The following is a 23898-nucleotide window of genomic DNA, read 5'->3' on the forward strand; positions in this document are numbered from 1 at the left end:
GGCAAAAAAGAAAAACTCCCCCCTCTTCCCCCCTCTCATTTGTCTGCATAATCACTGATGGGGGCAGGTGTAGAGAGGGTAGAGGCTGCTTCTTCTAAAGACTGGCTGATAAACTGAAGACAAAAGGAATCCGCAAACGAAGGAACAAACTTTTCCTGTAAGCCTTAGCAGCATAAAGGAGAAATGAGTGGACTCTGTTACTTGCTGAAGGCAGAGTCAAGAACTGAAAGTAGAGAGAAGGTTACCTCCCCTTCCGGCTGGCCACTAATGAACTTTTTTCAAAAGTGATTTGACTCTTCCTCCAGGAGGAGTTAACTCCTTCCTTTATACTCCACTGCTCCACTGACCGAGAACTTTTTAAAAAAATTGTAGTTCTTCCAATGATTAGACAGGGGTGCACTGCAAGAGTGTTAATACACGTGCTACCCTGAAATATTGCTCCTGATACCCTTTGCTTTGTAGGTGGCTCCACCTAAACCACCAAACTCTCCTGCTAAATTGATACAAGGCTATGAGCAGCGTGGAGAGAGCAGAAAGATAATTTTCTTTCGTCTCTCCCGTAAAATTCAAACTTGCAGTCATCCAATAAAATTAATATACAATAGTTTCAGGACGTACAAAAACACCATGTAGTCAAGATACAATGAACTTTAGAGATTCATTACCATACGACATGAAGATGACCACTCAGATGTTTTTTAAAATGAGTGGACACGTTCATGGAGGGTTGCTATCAAGCTGAAAAGCTCCTGATAGATCTTTGCACAGATGCAGTATACACATGATTGCCAGAGGCTGGGGACAAACATGCTTCATCCACCTCCCTTGGGCTCCTATTGCTGAGTGTCCAGAGGCATCAGGTACTGTTGGAAACTGAATGCTAGACTAGATTATCCTTTGGTTTGATAGACTGATTTAGAACCACTACCTTTCTTCTCAGAGAGGATGTGGCACCTTTAATGAGAATTTAGGTCAAGAGCTAAATTGTGCTTCTCATACATTTCATGTAATTTACCAGATGCAGATAGAGAAGATGAGCAAATGTTGTTGGTAAGATCTTTCAAGCCCCAGTGGGGTATCTTCGGAGTCTTCAGTTTACGCGTCAGCCTGTCGTCCTCTCTTAACAAGGCTTCAAAGTGTAAATGAAGAGGGTTGCCTATCAACAGCAGAAGAAAACAAGTTAACTGGAAACAACCATTTCAAAAGCACGCTTGTTACTATTTATTTATGGTTCATATTTATATCCTGCCTTTCCACACACAGCATCCAAGGCAGCTAACATCGTTCAGATCAATCAGATTAAAACCATAAAAGAGCCCTCATAAAGCAACCAAATAAAACTTATTAAAATAAAAAGCAGCAGCAAGAGAATCAGAATTACTATTATTCATACATGCAGAATTTCTACATACTGAGTTCACTGCCATTTTATTCAACCAAATCTCATGCACGCTCTAAAATGAAGGTAGTCATTCCAATTCCCTTTAACAGACAAGGTCCTGAGGTTGAGCAACTGCAGGACCAAAGAGACATGACTAAAATAAAATCTGAATGCAACTCCTTAAAATCCAGAGCTCAGACTACTTCTTTACAGTAACTGTGGGCCACATCCCAAATGCAACAGAAATGTTATTTGTAATACCTGACAACTGAACAGTAAATATGTATGCATTAGGAATTTGATTCATGCCAGACTTGCACTTCTGAGCTTATTTATTCATTCATTTGATTTATATCCCACCCTTCCCTCCCAGTAGGAGTTACACTGGGATAGCAGGTGTGACAGCAAGCCCACCCTAAGAGGACTTACGCAGGCACGGGTTGCTTTTCATGATTCCTAGGATTTGCCAAGCAAATCCTCACAAGGCTGAGGGTTGGGATGGGAAAATTTATGTCCCCCTTAGCTCTGCCACATCTGAAGACAATGTTCCACCTCTTCCCATCTGCTTAGATCCAAACCCATCTCCTTTGTTCCAAAAGCAAGTTTCAGAAATAATTTAAGCCATTGCGTGTGTGTCTTTGGCCAATTAATGTGACTTGGTGTTGTAGTGCAGAGCACTTTTAAGGTTCTCTGAAGCACCACTGCTGACACCAGAAAAAGGGGTAGATGCCATTTCCACTGTTGACATAATGGTAGAAAAACTGCAGTAAAAATGTGTTTCACGTAATCATTTTGTCTCTCCTACTCATGAAGTTGTGAAATGTGGCAATGCTACACAGACTGCTCAAATAGTGTTCGCTATGGTTGCAAGCTCTGAGAGATTTGTTGTTGTTACAAAAAAATCACAACTCATGATAACTGCACTTTTATACCACTTTAATTTTTATTGTTAGACATACTAATAGCGCAGTATTTTGTTTCGTGTTTACAAAATCGAAAGGGTCAGTTAGAGCCCACATACTTCCTTGTGGGTTTATGTACATTACACTGTGGAGTGTTGTTGACCCCAACTGTTTGTGTGCAACTATATTCTCTTACTGAAAAACTAAAATTCTCAATGAAGGCTCGATTTATTTATTTTTATTTGCAGATAGTGTCATATCATTAGGTATTTAATGTATATGGCTTTTCTGAGTTACATCTAATTCCCAACACCACACTGAAAGTCAATTTTGATATTGACAGAAATAACATTTGGAGAGCCACAGGTTAGCCACCCCTGTTTTAAACTAACTACAGGGAAGGGCAATGTTCAAGAGATACTTCCTCCAGTGAGAGAATCCCAATTTAACACACAAATACTTGTACAAGGAAACATTACTAAAGCACAGCTCAAATAAACTCAGTGCTACTGGTCGCCTTAGAAAACCACCACCCTTGGTACTTACTACATAATGGTTGCACACAGTATTGCTTTTGCAAAACCTAGGCTCCCAATTTTTGCTTTCAGATAATCTTTGTACAGAATACCCTTACCTGCCTTTAGAAGGTGATACATTAATTCTTTAGAGAAACCTTTCCTCCATGGAAGTGGAAGTGAAATAAAAGGAAATTATCTTCCTACATTATAAAAATGCAGCTTCTACAAATACGGCAGTGAACAGCAGTGCTGAAAACCCCTTCTGAGAGATTATGCAACCACCATGGGCAAGCACTCAACACACACAAGCAGAATGAAAAAAGCCACCTAAAGAGGCTTCTACATTCCACATGAAAAGGCTGTATGTCACTTTACTCACCATGAGAAAATGATAGAATGGGATGGAAGCCTGAGTCCAGCAGAGCTACCCGCTCCTCTAAAGTCATTGTCTCTGGGTCTATGGTCTGGACTGAGGCCTTACAATCACACAAGATGCAGGAATTGGGCAGTTCACAGTTACATTTCATGCTGAGAGGTTTTTGTGGCTGGAAGAAAAAGGAGATTAAAACAGATACTTATCTAGTGGCAAAAACAACCACATTAAAGATTACTGCAAACCAAGTAACCCAGATGCCCAGTACTTCAAAAAGAAAAAGCAGCGACAAGCTCTGGGAAAAACTTTGCTTCTTCTTGTGGGCACAGTGATGCTCCAGAGAATTAAAGAAAAGCAAGCAACTCTCAGTGCAAACATTCAGTATTAGGGGTGGGGCCTAGAAGTACAACTGTTGCTTCCTTTCCAATCTCTTCTATTCAGAATTCTGGCTCTTCTTTGGGTCCAAAACATGCGTCAAGAAAATAAGCATTGTGCTACCTATTTCCATGGGCCTCTCTATACTGCTATACAGTACACTATTTTAGCAGAACGTTCGGCAATACTAGAATGACTACAACTAGGAAGATACAGGTTCAGATCCCTGCAATCACAAAGTTTAGAGTTACTTCCAATGTTAGTCATACTCCAAGTAGACATACTCCAAGGAGACCTACTGAAATCAATGGACTTAAGTCACTCTGTTGGATATCATCCTTAGTTCCCTATGTGACCTTTGGATCAGTCCTGGTCTCACGTGGTTGTTCTGAGGATGAAAAGGAGGGAAGCAAGAAAAGAACCATGTGTGCCACCTGAACTCCCTGGAGAATTATGGGATAAAAATCTAATTAAAATCCTAACAGGTTTATTGCTTGCAAATCATTATGGGATGCCCTCTCACCCACCCCCAAAACAGCCAATTTTCTCTTGCTAACATACTTCGGGTAAGAATTGTGGAATAATAGCTCATCTAACTAGCATTGCCTATCGTTTTCAGAAAATGGTGCTAGCTCATCAGGTCACCTGCATCACAGGAGGCTGTCGTAGATCTGAAATGGACTAAATTTGCCAACTTTTTCCAATAAACATAATTCAGTTAAATTTCACATATGCATCCTAAATGTGTGAGGGAGACAGAATGCTAGATAGCAAACTCATTATCTTGAGTGCCTGTCGCTGCGTAGCCAAAATGACATCATCCCATACACAAAAGGGAGGTATTGCCACACTTGGGGGGAACCCCAAGATTTGCAGTAGCACATTTTTTTTCAGCGGGGGATGTCCCCCCCCATGCACACACACAGTCAAAGGAAACTTAGCATGCTCAGTGGGCATGGAATGCCGACTCTGTTTGGGGCTGCGGGGAGAAAACCAGAGTGGAGATGAAGACGGATGAGACTGAATGGCTGGAAATCTGAGCAGGAGGCACTTCTCACTGGAATATTTTGCTGCAAATCCTGCTTGTGTTCAAAATATTTGTTTACAGTTCTTCAAGGAACTAAACCACACCAAGACTGGGAGGGGCCCTAGCTCAGTGATAGAGCACATGTTTTGCAGACATAAGCCCCCCCACATTCAGTCTGACATCTTCGGTTAAAGAACCACAGACAGCAGACTGGGAAAGACCTCTGCTGGAGACAGACTGCCAATGAGACAGTACTGGGCTACATGGACCAATGGTGTGACTCAGTATAAGGCAGCTTCACATGTTCAAAATGGCTGACAAAACAAATGTGGATGGGAAAATTAGGAGGTGGGGAGAAGAATGGTTTGCAGTGGTAGCTATGCAAACCATCTGAGCAGGCACAGGGCAACGTTGAGCCAATCCAGCTGCCAGAACCCTTGTTTAAAGACGGGAGTGTTTGGGTATGGAGGATCCCAACACATACATTGTTGTGGATGGAGAATCCCAACATATGTTTTGTATTGTTTTAAAGGACTATATATATTGTATTTTGTGTTGCTGACTTTCCTAAATCACTTCAAGACTACTTTTGACTGTGTGAAGCAATTCATAAACTGAATCAAGTAATTAATATAGTGCACACAAGAGAAGACACCAATAATACAGATTAGTGTGTGCGCCAAGACGAAATAAGGAACTAAGATGCACCCATGCCAGATGTACCTGTGGAATACTACTTATTTACTACCTCTGATGATGAAGACCTTAGGTGCTCAAATTCACAATGAAAGGGCACTTCTTCCACAGAATTGCATGGAATTGTGATTTTACCTGGAACTTCTAGAAACCGCAACTCAAAAGGAAACATGGCTACCACCATCTGATTGGGGCCACCATACAAAATCTGTCCTGCCTTTCCTTAAAAGGTGACATTAAGACAAGCATTACAAGAACCTTCTGCAACAGTTGCAGAGGTGAAACCTCACACCTACCTTTCTACTGAGGTGCGAGACTGTGTTGACTCTCACCAGCCTGCGTTTCCTGTATCTGCAAATAGGACGGATTCTAGCGGCAACACAGCTGTTGTCAAGGGAAGATAATGTAGTAGGCAGGCTGTTGTTCAGTTGCTTCGGTTTCTTGAGAATCTTGTCAGCATCCACACCATCTTGGGAATTGCTGGTGGAGCATGTGTTGAAGCTGCAGCCAAAAGGAAGAAATTCACACACTGAAAATTCTACTGATAAGCGAATGCAAAGGATTCAATAGTATATTTTGATAGAATCTCTCAAAGCACATAGTTTTGTACAGTTTCATTCCGCATTTGTCACATTTGCCCTACCTAAAGCAGCAGTATCTTGTAGCACCTTAAAGACGAACATTATGGCATCAGCTTTCATAGACTTTAGTCCACTTTATCAAATGTATGAAGTATTATCATGAGTTACAAGTATATATACACACAGGATGCAGTGTGTGTGTAAACAGTGAGGTTATGCAAGAAATGAAATGCAGAAAGTATATAATTTCACTTCTCTTACCAGGGCTAACATTTGTATAAAATGCTAAGATTATACTGTCCCAATCAGAGTCAACAAGAACCAAGGAATAGGGTAAAACGTCTATTTGTGGCAGCTTTGATTTACCACAATCAGAAAACCATAAAACCAACAGCACAGAACTTCAGAGAACTAGTAGGACAATTGTAAGCAACCCTGCCCTTAAAGGAGCAACATGGGCTTTCCAGAGTATTTCCCAGTGCCTTAAACTGACTGGAATCTGGTTTTGCATAATTTGTTTTAACATTCATTTAGTAAACAAAACTACAGACGCACACCATGTTAACATGCTATATAAATATCTCAATATAAATATCTCGCAAGTTTTTCCAACAGCAAAAAATCTGAGTACTGTAGGAAAAAAATCAGCAAAGGAAGTTTCTGGTTCCAGGTTAAGGTGTGAAGGCGCACAAGGCCACCGTGCTGAAAGCTAAGCAGGTCTGCATCTGGTCAGTGTTTGGGTGGGAGGCATCTTCATAACCACATGTATGCTGTCTTGGGTTCCATGAGGAAAGAAAGCAGGATATAAAAGATTTTAAAAAAGAATAAATGTAGTTTCAAGGTTACTTTAAAAAAAAAATTAAAAGCTTTACTTGAAATTATTTATACTGGAATAATTATACATTTTAAGACATGATAATAGCATACATTTCCTTAATTGTTGAAATTCTAAAAAACAAGAAAGACTCTGAAAACTGTTAATATTAATTTAAGGACACTCAAAAAGTCAAGCACACAAATTAGATATGCATGCAGGCTTCCTAAGGAGAGTCACCTGGAAAAACGTTATGTATAGTATTTGAAACTGCCCAATTTGATTGGTATGGTGTCCATTATCTTATTTGTTAATGTTATGAAACGATGGCCTGGATCCAGAAGATTGCTTGTGCAACAGTCATATCCCCTACCCTCCCCCCTCTGAACAGACTCTCCAGAGTGTCCGAAACCCACCTAAGCAATATGCACTATTATCATGGAGAGCTGAAATGGGAGAAGAAAACTGCCGTAACTGCCCACACTATTCAGGAATGTTGCTTCCCTGTGACACAAAGGGGGAGGATGAAATGAGGCAAATTTGCTGAGCAGCAAGTGGCCTTTTGCTCAGGCAATCTTTGGCTCCAGTCCAATAGTGTGGATCCACAGAACCATGAGCGGAAGGAAAAAATGGATTAGAAAGGCTTTGTGAACTCACATGCAAGCGGCAGCAGAAGACTGTTCACAGTGGTGCCACAATTTATCAAGAAGTTGCATTACAGAGTAATAGCAAAGTAACAAAAAAGGACAGATTAGCTCTAGTGGGCCATCAGAAAAACGCTAGTATGGCCCACCTATTTAAATAAAAGTTAACAGCAGAAGCAAGCTGCAGGCAGCCGGCATTACAATAGCACAGACTGAGAGGGAAAGAAAAGTCACCAGCTTTCTCCTCTATCCTGTACTTGCAATATTAAACTTTAATATTTGTGAGTAACTGGTTTATAAAAACAAAATATAAAGCCTAAACAATTAAAAAGGAGCAGTGACCTGCTGATGCACACCCTTGGATACCCCAAAGAAATAGTGTTGGCAAAGACAGCAGCACAAGCTGAGATCAGAGTCTCTTTCATCAAGATTAAACATCTTCAAACTGAAAACCTTAAGACAGGCAATACACTGCTGTGTTTATTTTGTTTTATAGCCTATTATATCGCAAGGTCTGACAGCAGGCAGCCATGTGCTTTACAATTCAAGCCAAAACAACCCCATCAAAACAGAACCACTTCTCCTTCTGGGGAGGATCGCACCACCATAGGCAGGGAGGGCAGAGTGAACTTAATGCCACACAGCTGATGGAATCAGCAGAATCAGAAAGGACTGCTGGTTGCAACACAAACAACCAGCATTTAAGAGGAAGTGTTGATGCATCATACACACCCAGATGTTCTTTCTGGCAACAAACAGACCATGCACAAAAAAAGTCCATTTCATTCCTAGATCAAGTAGGCTACTGCTTACAAAAAGCATATGTGCTGACACTAGTGAAGGCTGCCACTACCCCCCCCCGAAAATAGTTTCAAGATACTGTATTATTTTTTGAAACAATCTGTTCAACCACCTTTCCCCAACCGGAAGTCCTCCAGATCTTGTTTGACTACACTCCCCATGAACTCTGCCCACTGGCCATGCTAGCTTGGGCTCATGACATTTGAGAGGCCAACATCTGGAGGTTGCAGAAGGCTGTTCTAGATATTTGTTAAACCGATTAAGCTTCCAAAGTCATTATGCCTAGTAGCCACTGATAGCTTTATCTTTCATGAATTTGCCTACACCCCTTTTAAAGCACCCAAGTTAGTAATCTGCACCTGATGCAAGCTTTCCGCATCCTCACTGCTGTGGTAACTTAGGGGGGAAAGTGTCTACGTGAGAGCAAAACTGAGCAGACAGGAACAGAGGTGGGGATCCAACTGAAGGGGGAGGGTGCATGCCAAGAATCTGCGGTCATAGCCATTTAGCATTTCACCCCAACATTTAGCGAGTTATCTGCTTCCAACAGAAATTAAAAATATACTGATCACAATACCCAAGCAATGGCCAACATGTGAAGATTTTCAGTCTCTTAGGCAACACTAAACAGTCACTCTAAGCATTTGACAATAGCTGCATTCATTGCAATAAACCATGAATTGTTGCAATACACTGTGCCATGCCTGGGCGACACAGGTTTGTACAAAACATAAGGAGAGATTCAACACTGCCTTGCACAGACTTTCAGACTGCAGCCCCCCCCCGGGCGCATCCCCTAAATCTACTCCAGAGGATCCCCCATTCCTCTGGAGCAGATTGGGGGCGGGATTGCAGGGGAAGGAAAGCCAAGGCACAGTCCTGTTGCATGAGTGAAAGTCCATTCCACTTGGGCAGGGACACGGTTGGATAAAACCCTGGGCCTTCACATCTCTGCCTATGGTTAGTGAAAGCAAGACAACTTCCTAACTACAGTTTACTAAACTGGTTTGTTTTCACTAACTATAGTCAAAATTAACCACAGTTTAGATGTACCACTAAACTGTGTTTAATCTAAAACACAAATGGAAGCTTTTGGACTTCTCCTCACAGCTGTGGTAAGGAGGGAAGGAGGGCTGGAAATGCTGGAAATCCTATCCTAGCTTAGCATTACATGCAAAGCCAGACCATTGCATCCTGTTACTTCTACTTAGTATTAAGCAAAACCCTCTGATTTTTAAAAAGGCTCATCTGAAGAGTGCAAAAGTTCCAATTCAAAGTCAAAAATGTGTTTGTAAAATGAGAAGTTAACAGATGAATCCAATATCTATAATTGGCTCTAATAATTAAAAGGCCAAAAAAAATGAAGCCCAGTCCTCTTATTTTTTTCACACTCTTAAAAATCACCATCTGAAGCAACTGCAAAATAACATGCCTATAACTTAGAAGAAATGAGTCCAAATGTAGAAATACGAAACTTCTAGACAAAATAAATTTGCACATTCATTTATGCATTTTGAAATAGCTATGAATCAACAAGAGTCTCTATATGAAACATATATATCCATTTTATCTTCTTAACAAAACCAAAAAAAACCAAATAGGCCTTGCATCTTAGAACCTCAAGAAAATCCAGGAGATGGAAGAAGCAAAGTTGATATAAGTTTAATTAAAGACTGTCCTATCAACTTAAAAACCTTGCTGAATCAGACCCAAAGGTCCATCTAGTCCAACATCCTATTTTCCACAGAGGCCAGCCAGTTGCCCCAAGGGAAAGTAGGACAACATTAGAGCACAGGGGCTTCCTTTATCACGTTACATGAAAAGTCCCGATCACTTCAGAACATTGTGATGCCAGCCCAGTGGGGAGGGTGTGTTCTCAGCATTCCAGGAATATTCCAGTAAATATTGCCTTTGTTGAACTTCCTATCCTCATACAATCAGTTTGCAATGGGCAGGGAAACGTCTCTTCAAATGTCTGCACAACATGAACCCAAGGACATTGCTTTGTAATTCCCTGTCTTCAGGTCAGCCTTAAGCATTCAGCCCTAAGCATTCAAGCAATGCTCTAGAGTTGAAAAATAAGAACTGAGAAAGAGTCCTTTATACAAAATGTTCCAAAACCAACAAGAAAGAGTAAACAAATGCCAAAATAAAATGGATCGTAACAAACAAACAAAAAAAGAGATGAAGTGCCTCTTTAGATTCCAAGCACAGAACAAGTTTGAACTGGAAGGCTGAACCAGGTCCAGTGTAAACACGCATACACCACTCTCATTGGGAAACAATGGGTTATATGCAACTAAGCCACTGTAGGAAAAACATGAGCACAAGAGAACTTTTCCACCCGTGTGACCCTTGCAAACACACATGCCCCCAAAACTCTGCTCTGAGAGTTCCCCTAACATTACAAGCCTTATTTGGGGGCCCAGACAGGGAGGAGAGGGATAAGAAGATCTGTTTCATGAGTGGCCATTGTTCTGCTCATGCAATGACTCGATTGGATTCAACCCAACGTCGCTATTAAGCACATCGAGACTTTCCCTCGTAAGGAGCCACTACTACCCTTTGCGTATGGACCACAGGCACTGCATCCAGGTGGCTTTCAGAGGAGTTACAAATAATGCATCTTTCCTTCACAGGCAATATTCACTAAAGAGAACATGTAGAGACAGACCAGAGAACAGGTCACACACACGAACCATACTAAAGCCATCTATACCCAACAGCCTGCAACCAGTATGAAAATAGCCATCTACACCTCATTCAATCAATTTAATGCCTTTCTCTAGGTCCAAGAATTTTTTTTTTTGCCACGGCAGAACAGAGGAATTAAAATCCCATGTGCGGTACTTGTAGATGCCAATAGCTTGTATTTACTGTCTTGTGGCAACATTGGGATCTTTTTCCATTGAATTGGATAAGCTTGATCAAGCTTGATCAGTAGTAAACTGGTATTTGTTTTGAAGAAAGATTCGAGACTCCATCAATGCTTCTTCAGAAGCTGTTATAGTGGCAAAAGGTGACATCTGATTATCTGGAACCTGAAAACTGTGATGCGAGTTTGTTCGTCACAGACTAAGGCCTCTTTCCCCCAAACAAAGGTTCTTCTATGGCTACATTTGAAAATGAAATTGCACAGAAGGAAAAGACACAGAAAGCCTTTGCTTCCCACACTATAATATGTGGACAATGCCAGGTTATGAGCCACACACAAGCAACCTGAATGTATCGCCTCTCACAACAAGCTTCACAAAACTATGTATTCTATTTCAGGCCTGAAAATGGATACAATTATGGTAATCCAAACAGAAGAGATTATTATCTCAAAACCACATCAGTTCTCTCTCTTTTCATCAAAGTCAGTATTGAAGGTAATGTTTACTCAACAAGACAAACTCCAAACCATTGCACTGATCAACCTGTAAGAAAAGTAGGACTAACCAGTTACTTATTCCGTTGACTTGATGGGGTGCTGTGCAGGCTTTGGGGGGCTCTGGAGACCCATTGATGGGTGTACAGGAGGGACTTTGACACACAAGGTTTCTTAAAGACTGCGCAAGGCGAGAATTCTGCAAGAGAAAAATAAAATCTCAGACTCAAGCAAGTCTCGTGACAGAATGAATCAGAAGACTCATTTGTTTGGTGCTCTGGAAGCATGAAGGTGAAGAAAACAAAAGCAGCAATTGAACAAAACTGAAAGTAGTTTGCCATCCCAGAAGGGATAATCCAGAATCATCTCATGTCCCTTTTCATATAACCGAATTCAAAAAGATCCAGTAATACACCACAGGCTCCAATTCAAAAATTAAGAACAGTTTTTAACTGAAAATAAGGGCTCAGCATTTCCTTCCCCTCAATAATGATTAGACCAACAACAAATGCTCATAAAGAATTAAGTAATCCAATTATCCTCTATTGCTGAAATCCTGCGATGCAACAATGGCAGTTAACATTTTAAAATGCCTCTCAAAATTTCAGCTCTCACTAATATGGTGTTTTAACATATTCAGTAATTTCCAACAAATTACATTAGAAGCTCTGGAGGGGAGAGAGCCCCGAAACGCACACAAAACCCCACACACCGGCCACAAATATTCTGACAAAAGCCATCAGGTAATTTTTCTCAAAGCATTTTTAAAAGTAGGTCACTTTCAGAATCATAAAGTCCAAGTTAACTACCTTCATTGAAGACAACAGCTAAACTATACACAGGAAGCTCAGCTATCTGTTTAGCATTATCTTGTTTCATGCCAATCTGGGTTCAGGCCTGTTTATGGGACTGAACTAGCCTTGGTTGCCCTGATGGATGGCCTTTAGCGGGTGAAGGACAGGGGGAGTACGACCCTGTTACTCTTACTTGATCCTTCAGCAGCTTTTGATACCATTCACCATGGTATCCTTCTGAGCCAACTTGGTGAGATGGATATCGAATGCACTGGTTCCGACCCTATCTCCTGGGTCATCTTCAGAGAACAGCATTGGGTGATTGTTTTCAGCCCCCTTGCAGTTGCGCTGTAGGGTGCCGCAGGGTACCATCTTGTCCCTCATGATGTTTAACATCTATATGAAGCCCTTGGGAGCTGTCATCAGTAGAACTGGGCAAGGTGTCAGCAGTACACTGATGATGAAAGGGAAATGGACTGCCTTCAAGTCAATCCCGACTTATGGCTACCCTATGAATAGGGTTTTCATGGTAAGCGGTATTGAGAGGGGGTTTACCATTGCCTCTCTCTGAGGCTAGTCCTCCCCAGCTGGCTAGGGCCTGCTCAGCTTGCCACAGCTGCACAAGCCAGCCCCTTCCTTGTCCGCAACTGCCAGCTAGGGGCAACTGGGCTCCTTGGGACTATGCAGCTTGTCCACGGCTGCATAGGTGGCAGGGCATGTCACCCCTGAGCCACTCCCTGTGGGGGTGATCTTTAGCTGGCCCTTGACACCCAGGAGACGAGCGGCGATTTGAACTCACAGACTCTGGACTCCCAGCCAGGCTCTCCACCCCACTGAGCTATACCAGCTATCACACTGATGATACCCAGCTCTATTTCTCTGTAACATCTGAATCGGCCATGCAAGCCGAGCACCAGTGCCTGGATTCAGCTGGATGAGGGCCAATAAACAGAGTCTGAATCCTAGCAAGATGGAGGCACTGTGGGTTAGTGGTTCCTGAGTTTGGACAACTGGTCAATTGCCTGCTTTGGATGGGGTCATACCCCCTCTGAAAGAGCAGGTTCACAGTCTGTGGGTGCTCCTGGATCCATCTATGTCACTAGAGGCCCAGATGACCTCAGTGGCTAAGAGTGCCTTTTACTAGCTTCAGCGCTTTTACTGTAATGCGCTCTATATGGGCCTGCCCTTGAGGTTGGTCCGGAAGCTGCAGCTGGTGCAAAATGTGGCAGCACAACTGCTCAGTGAGGCAGAGTATCACCAACATGTTCCCCCGCTGCTGAAAGAATTGCATTGCCTGTCCATGCCCTACCAGGCCAACATCAAGGCTCTAGTTTTGTTCTAGAACAAAGCCCTACACAGCTTGGGAGCAGAATATCTAAAAGACCATCTTACTCTGTATATACCCAGTTGATCACTGCGCTCTGCAGGTGAGGGCCTCCTGCACAAGAGGTCTATTCTGCACAACATAGGAAGAGGATGTTTAGTGTAGTGGCACCTACCCTTTGGAATTCCCTCCCCTGAAATATTAGATAGGCGTCATCTGTTATCTTTTCAGCGCCTATTGAAGACCTTCCTATTCAACAACCCTTTTAAGTAGAGGCCTTATCCCAGTCTGTATCTGTGCTATAATTGCTTTTCAAGATGTTTTCAAAGTTACTTTTTAAAGATGTTTGTTTTCATATGTTTCTAAAGAGGTTTTGTTTTAAGATGTTTTAAAATCTTTCTCTTTTAAGATGTTTTAAAGTGCTTTTAGTGTTTTTGTTTGCTGCCCTGGGCTCCTTCTGAGAGGAACAGCAGGATATAAATGTAATAAATAAGTAAAAGAAAGTAGGCCTTGTTGTAGGGAGGATGCACAAACAGTCGCTTAACAGGAAATGCATAAACCTCAGTGTCTATTACACAGGAAAGCTATAATCAGGGACATATGTTTCTATGCCTCCAGGCATTTGCTACACTCTTGAATAATTCTGTACAGAATTTGGCATCCTGAGGGTTGTTTATTTGTTTTAACTTTCTAGGGCTGCAATCCTAGGAAACCATACTTACAAATAAGCTCAGCTGAACCAACAGAACCTATTTCCAAATAGACACACACAGGATTGGTCAGTAACTTTGCTGAGAAAAATACATTCGGGAGCAAGCAGAGTGAGAAAGAGAAAAATGTGTGGCAACAGTTCAGAAGCCACATCAGCTGGGGTAGTATTTTCAGGATCTGTTTTCTAGGGGACACACACATCCTTCATGACCATCCTCCACAGCCTTCCTCAAGAAATGCCAATCTAACCTCCCCATCAAGAGAGTTCTTGAAAACCGCAACCCAAAAAGTGCAATACTGAGCAGTAATAGTAAATTGTAGACAAAACCTGAACCATTAAAAAAAATCATCCTGTGATACATGAAGTCCAGTCAGACCAAAAAGAGCTCTTGGAATACAGTCCTCCACACACCAGCGACACGCTCAGTGTTAAGGCCAGGCGGTGGCTCAGAGAAGTCCACAGAGATTCTCATCACTAGGCAAACTTAGCCAAGAGGCAGCGCTTGGACCATGGCAAGGAATCACCTGCATGAGCCCAAATTCCACCACGAAGCCCCAGCATCAGCGTGGGAGTTCCCCACTACTCCTGAAGTGCTTGTACATGAAATGGTCGCAGGAGCCCTCTTTATCTATTTTTGGGTTATTTCTATCCTTTAATGAAAGGATTTGCTCTTTAAGAAGCAAGCCACCATGACAGCCAATGCCAGGGAACAAACACGTGTTTTGATTACATTAACAGCTTCCAAGAAATTATGGAAGAGCTCAGTTCTGCAAAATCTTCATGCGACTTTACTAAAACATTTATGTTCTCAGTCCAATTCACTTGGCAGCAAATGAGTGGTGTTATGTCCTGCTATTTTTCAACAGCTAAAATGCTATCCCTTAAAATCCCACCAGCTTTTTCCTATTTAATTTCTCCTACTGAGAGAAAGGGCGGGATATAAATATAATATATAAATAAATAAAACTCTCCCCCCCTTTAAATAATGTATCAGCACAATCCTATGCATGATTACAAAATCTCACTACAGAAAACTGGGCTTACAGAAGGCTGTGCAAAATAGGCATTTTACTCCCTGTCACTCAGGTATCAGGATTAATACCTCATCTCAACTCCTGAGGAATAGACTGCAGCAAGATACCTCAAAAGGAGCAATGGGAAAGAAGAATTGGGAAGTCTGAAAGAACTGGAAGCTTGCAGAGAAAGAGCAAAAAGAGAAATTGAAAAGCAAAATTTCCCAGACTGCTATTACCATGGTCCCTAGCAGCCATCAGGCATTGGGGCCAAGAAATCCTTATTAAATAAGAGCCCATGGTAAAAATCAGAGACTAGTAAAAGGAAGTTCAGTAGAAATAAAAGTAAACTGGAAACCATGTGCTTAAAAAGTATGAAAAAGTATTCACCACTCTCCAGAAAGCTAATACGAGAAAGGTAGTTTAGGTTATTGGGAGAACGGTTGCATTTATCAATAGGTATTACATCTCAAGCTTCATATCATCACTTGCAAAAATCAGTCACCGTTACAGCATTACATACTTTGAGCCTTAGATTAAGTAAAGTGTAATAATTTTTTAAAAGATGTCCTTGGGGGAAAGATTCTTAAGAGGAAATCCATTACCATTCGTATAGAACTTATTTATAATTATCTCCTTTGTATTTTGCAAAGTGGCTAACTTTCAAGACAAGGGGACCACCAGAAGAGGTGTATGCAGTCCCTGTGACAATAATGCACATTTTATATCTATCTACTCCCATCCAAAAAGGCCAGAGGCAGAATTCCCCAGGAGCCTCACCTGTGCAAATCCTTTCAAGAACACTCCTAGAGGATTGTATCACAAATAAAACTTAAGATTTTATTTGCATTTTAACAGGGAAGTGACATCTACTAAAACAGAGGCCAGGTGGAATTAAAAGCAGTTCTTTGCGAACACAGCATCTACCAAGACATTTCACCAATTTATTTAAGGTGGGGTGGGGAATCCAAATCCTGCTTTCTTTAGAAACCAGTACCAATCTGTTCACTTTATACACTACTCCTGCGCATCTACAGGATTGGTTTTGTGTTTTTTTAACAGGATGACATTTCTAGTCATTCATTAATGAAGTGCAGGGGTTACTTCAAGCCAAAATCCAAGACAATGCAGATTTTAAAAAACAGACCATACATTGCTAAGCAGTATCAATGCAGAAAAAATTTGTTATCGTAAAACTGTATGCTTTCTCTATATGCTGACCTGTTTCTCTACATTCTGCAGGAGGTAGGAAGTGATGCAGGGAGACGAGTCACGCTGCCTGTCTCCAGTAGGCACCTTCAGGTGTGAGGAGGAGGAGAGTACTGTATTTTTCCTGGAGTTCACCACTGCTGCAGAACCTAGACGACTCTGTTGTCTCATCCCATCTTCACGCTGGAGATCACCCAGGACTATAGGACCCTAAGGAATTTTTTAAAAAGACATTATTCACACATATGGCGCTGTTATAAATGAACTACAGCACATTTATTTATTATTTATCTAATCCATCTCCTGTCTTCTTGCAATGAATCGCCAAGGCAACTAATGCATACATATATTCAAAATAAAAACATGAACACAAATTATAAATTAGTTTTGTTGGTTAATTAGAATTGAAATGGAAATGGACTGCCTTCAAGTCAATCCCAACTTGTGGCGACCCTATGAATAGGGATTTCATGGGAAGCGGTATTGACAGGAGGTTTACCATTGCCTCCCTCTGAGGCTAGTCCTCCCCAGCTGGCCAGGGCCTGCTCAGCTTGCCACAGCTGCACAAGCCAGTCCCTTCCTTGTCTGCAACTGCCAGCTGAGGGGCAACTGGGCTCCTTGGGACTGTGCAGTTTGCCCACGGCTGCACAGGTGGCAGGGCACGTAACCCCTGAGCCACTCCCTGTGGGGGTGATCTTTAGCTGGCCCTTGACACCCAGGAGACACAAGCGGGGATTTGAACTCACAGACTCTGGACTCCCAGCCAGGCTCTCCTCCTATACAATCCTTAATCAATGTGGATGAAACTTGCACATGCAAAAGAACCTGAAATCAGGACCTGGGCACAGCTCAGTCCTACCTGGGCACAGCTCAGTCCTACCCAGCAGGTAGCAGGACCGGGACTTGGGGCGAGAGCTTGCATGGCTTCACCTCAGGCTGGAAGGAAGCAGCAGGAAAGGGACCTTGATCTGTTCTTAGTGTACACAGGGGAGTCAGGGCAGGAGCTTGTGTAGATTAGCATAGAAAGTGACATCAGGACATTGCGGACACAGGCTTCAGCAACCATTTGCAGTGCATATGCTTGCTCTTCTGCCTATCAACTCCTTTACGAGTGCTCTGCATCTCACAAAGGTAAAGGGGTATAGGCATAACAAGTGTTGTTGTGGGACTTATAAGGTGCTTGGTTGCTATGTCCCTAATGATTTGGTAAGCCTTGCACATGTATGATTAAAATCCAGTTTTGTGGTGTACAGAATGTTATTCACTTAAGATCTCCCCCTTCCTGCCTCCTCTGTCCCCAAATCTTCCGGAAGCAGGAATGTTTGGCAGCTGTAGGGGACTTGCCGGATATCTGCTGTTGGATAAACTTCCTATAGTTTTTTGTCTGTGTAGTGCAAATAGTGCTGCAGCCAGCAGGTGCCCTTAATCAGATCCCATACAAAGACAGACTGACCCAGACAACCACCACAAGTATCCCAAAGTTGTCTGTTTCTCCTCTAGCCCCAATGTAAGAAAGACATGTCCAGTCTCATCCAACATGTTATTAACATAATTCTAACTGCTTTAAAATCATACTATTGGAGGAAGGATTGAGGTGGAACTGGACCTCACAGCAGGCTTAAAAAAAATGGTTAGCTACGAAGCCCAAACACAATTTGCAACTCTAATTATACCACAGTGTGGGCCTTAACTTACAGTGCACATTAACTGTATCATGGGTGATCTAGTCCTGAACTCCCAAGATAAACTGTGATAAAAACCTATGGTAAACATCCATAACTATCATGGAAAACACTTAGTATGTTGCCCAAACAAGAGTCTAGGGAATGAAAAGGAAGGAAGCTGACCTACCTTGTTGGCACGGAGTTGCTTATAAACGTCAGTCTGCTGCCTTATGCGATATTCCAAGTCGGAAACCTGAGCCTGTAGCCATGTCCACCGACAGATAATGGCCGCTCTCTCCATTGCCCACTGGCGCTCTGCTAGGCGTCGTCTGAAACACAAGCATTTGCATGTTGTTAGTACAACTTCCTAATGCTTCAACCTATTTTCTTTACATTGTTTATTATTGTAAATGCAGTCGAGGAACACACATAAATTACAGCATGTACCATTTCACCTAGGAAATCACTAATGACAAATTATAACCATTAAAACTGTTCAAACTATGGAATTAATTACCACAGAAAGTGGTCACGGCCTCCATCTTGGTAGAGCCGTCAATCGTTACTTGTCAGGGGGACTATATGGAACATTCAGGTTCAGAGGCAATGTACCTCTAGGTACCAGTTGCTGGGGACAACGGCAAGACAGAGTGACTGCTTTCGTGCACTGCTTGTGGGCTTCCTAGAGGCATTTGGTTAGTTACTAGGAAGAACAGAGTGCTGGGCTAGATGAACCCTCTTTCTGATCCAGCAGGACTCTTCTTCTTCAGAATCTATTTACTGCTATTATTAAGCCACAAACTAAATGGAGCCTCCATTTTCAGATGCTCTATGTTTCTTAATGCCGAATACTGATGACATAACAGAGGAAAGCTACTGCATTTAGTTTGCCACTGCTCGAAACGGGATGTTGAACTAGATGGATGCTCTTTTTTACCTAGCACAGAACTTCTTACATTCAGAAGCAAGCCCAATAGTTCCATCACTTTGCTCCTATACCAGGTAAACCACTGATATATCTTTTTCTTTGAACAGTAAGGGCAGAGTAGGGAGCATCTACCTACAAGGCAGTTAGAGCCACCTCCCACTTTCTAACGTGGTAACAACAAATAAAAAGCCAGATGCAGGCTTTGCAATCCTTCTCTGGACTTCCAAACAAGTCAAAGCAACATTTAGCAGAAATCTTTTCACCAAAACACGGTGCTTCTAGAGGACTTTTAAATCAAAGTAACTGCACTCCAAGCAGGAAAAAAATGGTTAAGAAGCAGCCCATAGCTTGTTTAAATCAAGAAGTGTCCTGAAAAATTTAAACATACAAGAAATTTTAAATGTGATGTTTTTTCAAGCTTCCTTCATATCCCAATTGGCTCTTCTCCTGGAATCTACCTGCATGTTACTATCTCCAATGGCCCTGTACATATGCCATCCTTCAAAGAACAGCATTATTTCCTAGGGGCTTCAGAATTCAGGTTCTAGCTATTCCAAATATTAATCAAGTAGGCTATAAAACTACTCAGATAATTGCTATTTTTGCTGTTCTGAAGTGCTATGTACATTGATGGTGTCTCAGTTATAAGAACATCACACCTTCTGCATCATCACTCCTCTTCTTTAAGATGAATGTTAACTGTTTAACTTATATAGGTATTAATAATTAAATGGTCTGCCCTTTTCAGACATTCAACTGCTATTAGAATGATGCTTTGTTGTGTTACAATGCCACACTGATAACTGCCTCCCTATTCTTTTATCATGGGTCACATATTATAAAGAATTCCAAAAATGCACTTGTATAACTGGTAGTCAACATTTTAATTACGTTACTGGGTCATTCAATAGCAGACAGGGACAAGAAGTGACTCTCTATCCTGGCAGCAAACACACAGACATAATTTTCACTTAGGACTAGGCAACTCTGTCTGACTATTCCAGACTTCTGCCGTCTCAGTTAGGCTACAAGGCCTACCTTCTTTCACCAGCCATGTACTGTAACTGCAGCCATCCAACCCCAGCAACCCAGGGGGTCAAGAGGAAGAACACAGCCATCACAGTGACAAAGATCATAGGTGCCCTCCTATCACTATTGCATTTACAATGGGGAGGAAGACCCTCAATGTACTTGGCATGACGCTGCGTACAACAACTGAGAAGGACTGCTTTTCAAGTCTTCCAGAAGAGCATTGGTATTTAACACAATTCTGTCTTACTGTTGAGTAGACATTAACAGCTGCTACTATTAAGATTGTCAATTGACAAAAGGTACTGAGGGGCATAGCCTGTCATATCAACCCGAATAATGGATAGAGAAAATATCTTGAGCAACAGAAGCAATGTAATTGTTTCTGACACACTGCAATTTTTTTCTCATTATGCTATACATGCCCTAGGTCAGGGGTTCCCAAACTGTGACCAATGGACCATCAGTGGCCTGCAAGCTTCATTCAGATGGTCCACAGCATGTCTATGAAGAACAGTTAGTCTGAATTCTATGGAATTCAAATTGTAATATAAGAAATAAAAGAAGGAATTAAAATACAATTAAAATACAGCATACAGCATAGCACATGACAACTGCTATAGAAGCCAGAAAAATTGTCAAGTGGTACACCAAGACCCTCAGCAGTTTTCAAATGGTCAGTGGGGGGAAAAGTCTGGGAACCACTGTCCTGGGTTTCTTGGCATGCAATGCATCAAAACCTATGCAGCATACGCCAAGCAGGCTCTTCGGCACAGCACATAAAAAGAGAGATATCGATGGAAGAGAAAACTGCTACAGTGTGCACATTTTATGCATGTCCTAAAGGTATTTAATCTAAACAACCTTTTAATCTAAACGCCTAGTCCTGTTAGGAGTTAACATTGCACCTACATGGTAGAAACCTCTTTCAGTCCATCAATTTTCCATTTCCACATTCCTAGAATGACCTTTAAGTTACTGGAACTGAGCACTGCAAATCTAGGTCTTGAGGTTATTTTGAAGCACTAAATCAACTAACCCCAAAAAAGACAGAGAAAATGATACTACACAACACTGGTGGTTGAGCAGAAAAGCAATCAAGACAGCACCAGTAATTACAACTTTGTGCATAGTAATGTGCCTCAACAGCATTCATACTTAAAATGATTTCATTGTGATTTCATACATCCAAGCCTTAGATAACTGAAGGAACAAACAGAACAGGAGACTGAAAGTTTCTACATTATGCAATATTCTTAACTCAAAGCATGTTCACATAACAAAGAATAGAATTTGAGAGTGGATACACAGAAGAACACATACTCAAAAATGGCACAAGTAGATTAGGGAATGTGTACTCACAGAATGCCACCCATCTACAGAGGAACAAGTAGATACTTCTGAGTTGTTAACCACTTCACACTTGTCAAAATGAGTCTGTGTTGAAATTTGGAACAACCACCATTCTTCCAATTACATTTAATAAAGAGATCAAATATGCCTGAGGTCTCTGTAAAGGCTCAAAGGCTCAGACCAGCCACATTCAATGCTACTGTTGTCCTCCCCCCCCCCGGCACTATAGCTGCAATCTGGTTGTCTGTCATCATTTTCCTCTACATGACTGACATTTAGGTTGCAATCTTACACACGCTTAACTGGAAGTAAGCCCTAGTGATTCCAGTGGTCCTTACTTCTGACTAGGCATGAACAGAACTGTGCTATTAAAATTATCGATTGTATTTCTCTGTGTTAATTTTGATTTCCCAGGTATAAAAATGTTTTTCTAAATTGGGGTTGACCAGACTTTAGGCTTGATAGATTTACTCTGGTTTTTTCCTAGAACACTGAGGCTCACCAACTGGAGACAGATGCAACAATGAGGAATAGGAATGGAGAGGGGAGCTTCTGTACATTTACAATTAGAGGTTAGGCTAAGCCCAAGAATTTGTTTTTAGTATCAGAACTGAGTTCAGAGATTCACACAAATACTCATGCTTTGTTTTCCTCCAAGCTTGCTTTATTAGATAGAGCAGGCTAATTTATATTTTTAAAAGCCTCTTTAGCGATTCCTATTGTTAAACCACTGCAATTCTGCCCACCCCTGCTCTAAAGTATCAGTCTCCATTAACGCAACTGAAAACACATCTAAATGATAAGTAGTCTGGTAACACCTTATATACTAACTGGTTTATTATGGCATAAGGATTTTAGATAGAACCTACTGAATTGTGGGTTCACTGCAACTGAAATCAATACTGTTTGGCAAGTTACTCCCCATTTTTTTCTGCGCTACAAAGCATGCTGTATAAAATCCTTGAAGGACAAACAAAAGCTTTATTAATACAAACTTGAAGTTCAAAGCACTTTACCTGAATTAAGCAAACATCTTTAGGAAAGGACTCACCTCAGGGGTACAGATGTTCTGAATTCAGAAAGTCTTGATTCATTCATACCTGGATATCTCCAGGTAGAAATAGACGGGGTGGACAGAGAACCTCAGGCTCGAGGGCTAAATGCAGCTTTCCAGACAAGTCTCTCGAGCTCGCTCTCAGGATTCTTCCCAGGCTACAACCCCTTTTCCTAGGGAACACCTCTCACCAGCCCTACTCCGCACCCTCCTTGAGCACTTCTGCCTGAACTACAACACCTCTTGTTTTCCAAGACAGAGAGGGCTTGTGTGCATGTGCCGAAGAAGCCTCTGATTCTTGTAGGACTCAAAAGCAGCCTACTCTACCAAGGTAAGTTGCAACCACTGCCCCACCTACTGTAGTCTCCAGCCCTACCCTCCACTGCCATGCAGCCCCAAGAAGGTTGCCCATGAGGGAAGGAAGCCCTTAGATTGAAAAAGGGTCTCTTCCCAAGGTGCAGACAATACTGAGCCAGTTGAACCAATGGCCTAACTACCACAGCTTTCTGTGTTTCTATCTTCACCATTCTGGTACACTGAAAACAGTTCTCAAGTGAGACGGATAAACATCAAGCACACTCAACAAAGTAAAGTTTCATCTCTTTTTACGTGTAACTCTCTTCCACATTTCACTAAAAAAAAGAACTCAAAACTAGGACTTTGTTCCACATGCCATTAATTCACAACTGAAACCCACTAATCAGCCAGATAAGATAAGGAAGGAGAGATAATTCTGAACCTTCACAGAGAGGCAAATGAAAGCCAATACACTGTGCCTAAAAATTAAACAAAGGTTAATGAAGTGCAAACACAAAAACAGCGTACCCATGGGGAGGGGGAGGAGAGGAGAGGAGAGACATGGCTCATTTGTTCCTAGTAAACCCTGAAATCCTGTTTCTCTTACACAGGAAGATGTATTTTCCTAAAAATGTAATTACATGGGCTGAATTAGAGACACGAAATCCAAATTGGGATCCCCTGGGTCAAGGGGCAGGGCTTGGGCAAGAGTTTCTCCCAAGAGTTTTTCCCAGGGCTGAGCAGGGCAGAGGAGGGGGAGAGAGGAGGGGGGGCTCCTTCGCATTGTACTTGGGGGTCCTCCTTGGGGTTGTGGCGGTGCTGATCTCCCCTTCAGAGGTGCTGGGCATGGAGGAGCCTCCAGGATATATATCTTTCCAAGGTGGCTTATGAGTAACCCCCAATATTTGCCAAAGAGCCCAGCATTAGCCGCCGCCATCACCAACAGAGATTTGTCTGGGGATGATGCTGCGGCCCAAGACGCAGGAAGGTCACGGCGAGGAAAGGCCTCCAGCGGCTTCTCGCTCTCCCTCCCTCCCCC

At 42.0% G+C, this 23898-nt stretch overlaps 1 protein-coding gene across 2 annotated transcripts in view; it reads right to left on the minus strand.

The window, feature by feature from the left end:
- LOC133365596 (KAT8 regulatory NSL complex subunit 1-like) overlaps window positions 1–23898 on the minus strand; it is a 55033-nt gene that overhangs the window by 16179 nt on the left and 14956 nt on the right. For both annotated transcript variants that reach the window (XM_061587782.1, XM_061587781.1), the window contains exons 2-7: window positions 18386–18527; window positions 16547–16744; window positions 11554–11681; window positions 5569–5773; window positions 3181–3346; window positions 1016–1156 (exon numbers count right to left, since the gene is read on the minus strand). In XM_061587782.1, coding sequence (XP_061443766.1) covers window positions 1016–1156; window positions 3181–3346; window positions 5569–5773; window positions 11554–11681; window positions 16547–16744; window positions 18386–18527 — 980 coding nt within the window. The remainder of the gene's footprint in view (window positions 1–1015; window positions 1157–3180; window positions 3347–5568; window positions 5774–11553; window positions 11682–16546; window positions 16745–18385; window positions 18528–23898) is intronic.

This window comes from Rhineura floridana, chromosome 10 (assembly GCF_030035675.1).
Source record: "Rhineura floridana isolate rRhiFlo1 chromosome 10, rRhiFlo1.hap2, whole genome shotgun sequence".
Lineage (NCBI taxonomy): Eukaryota > Metazoa > Chordata > Lepidosauria > Squamata > Rhineuridae > Rhineura > Rhineura floridana.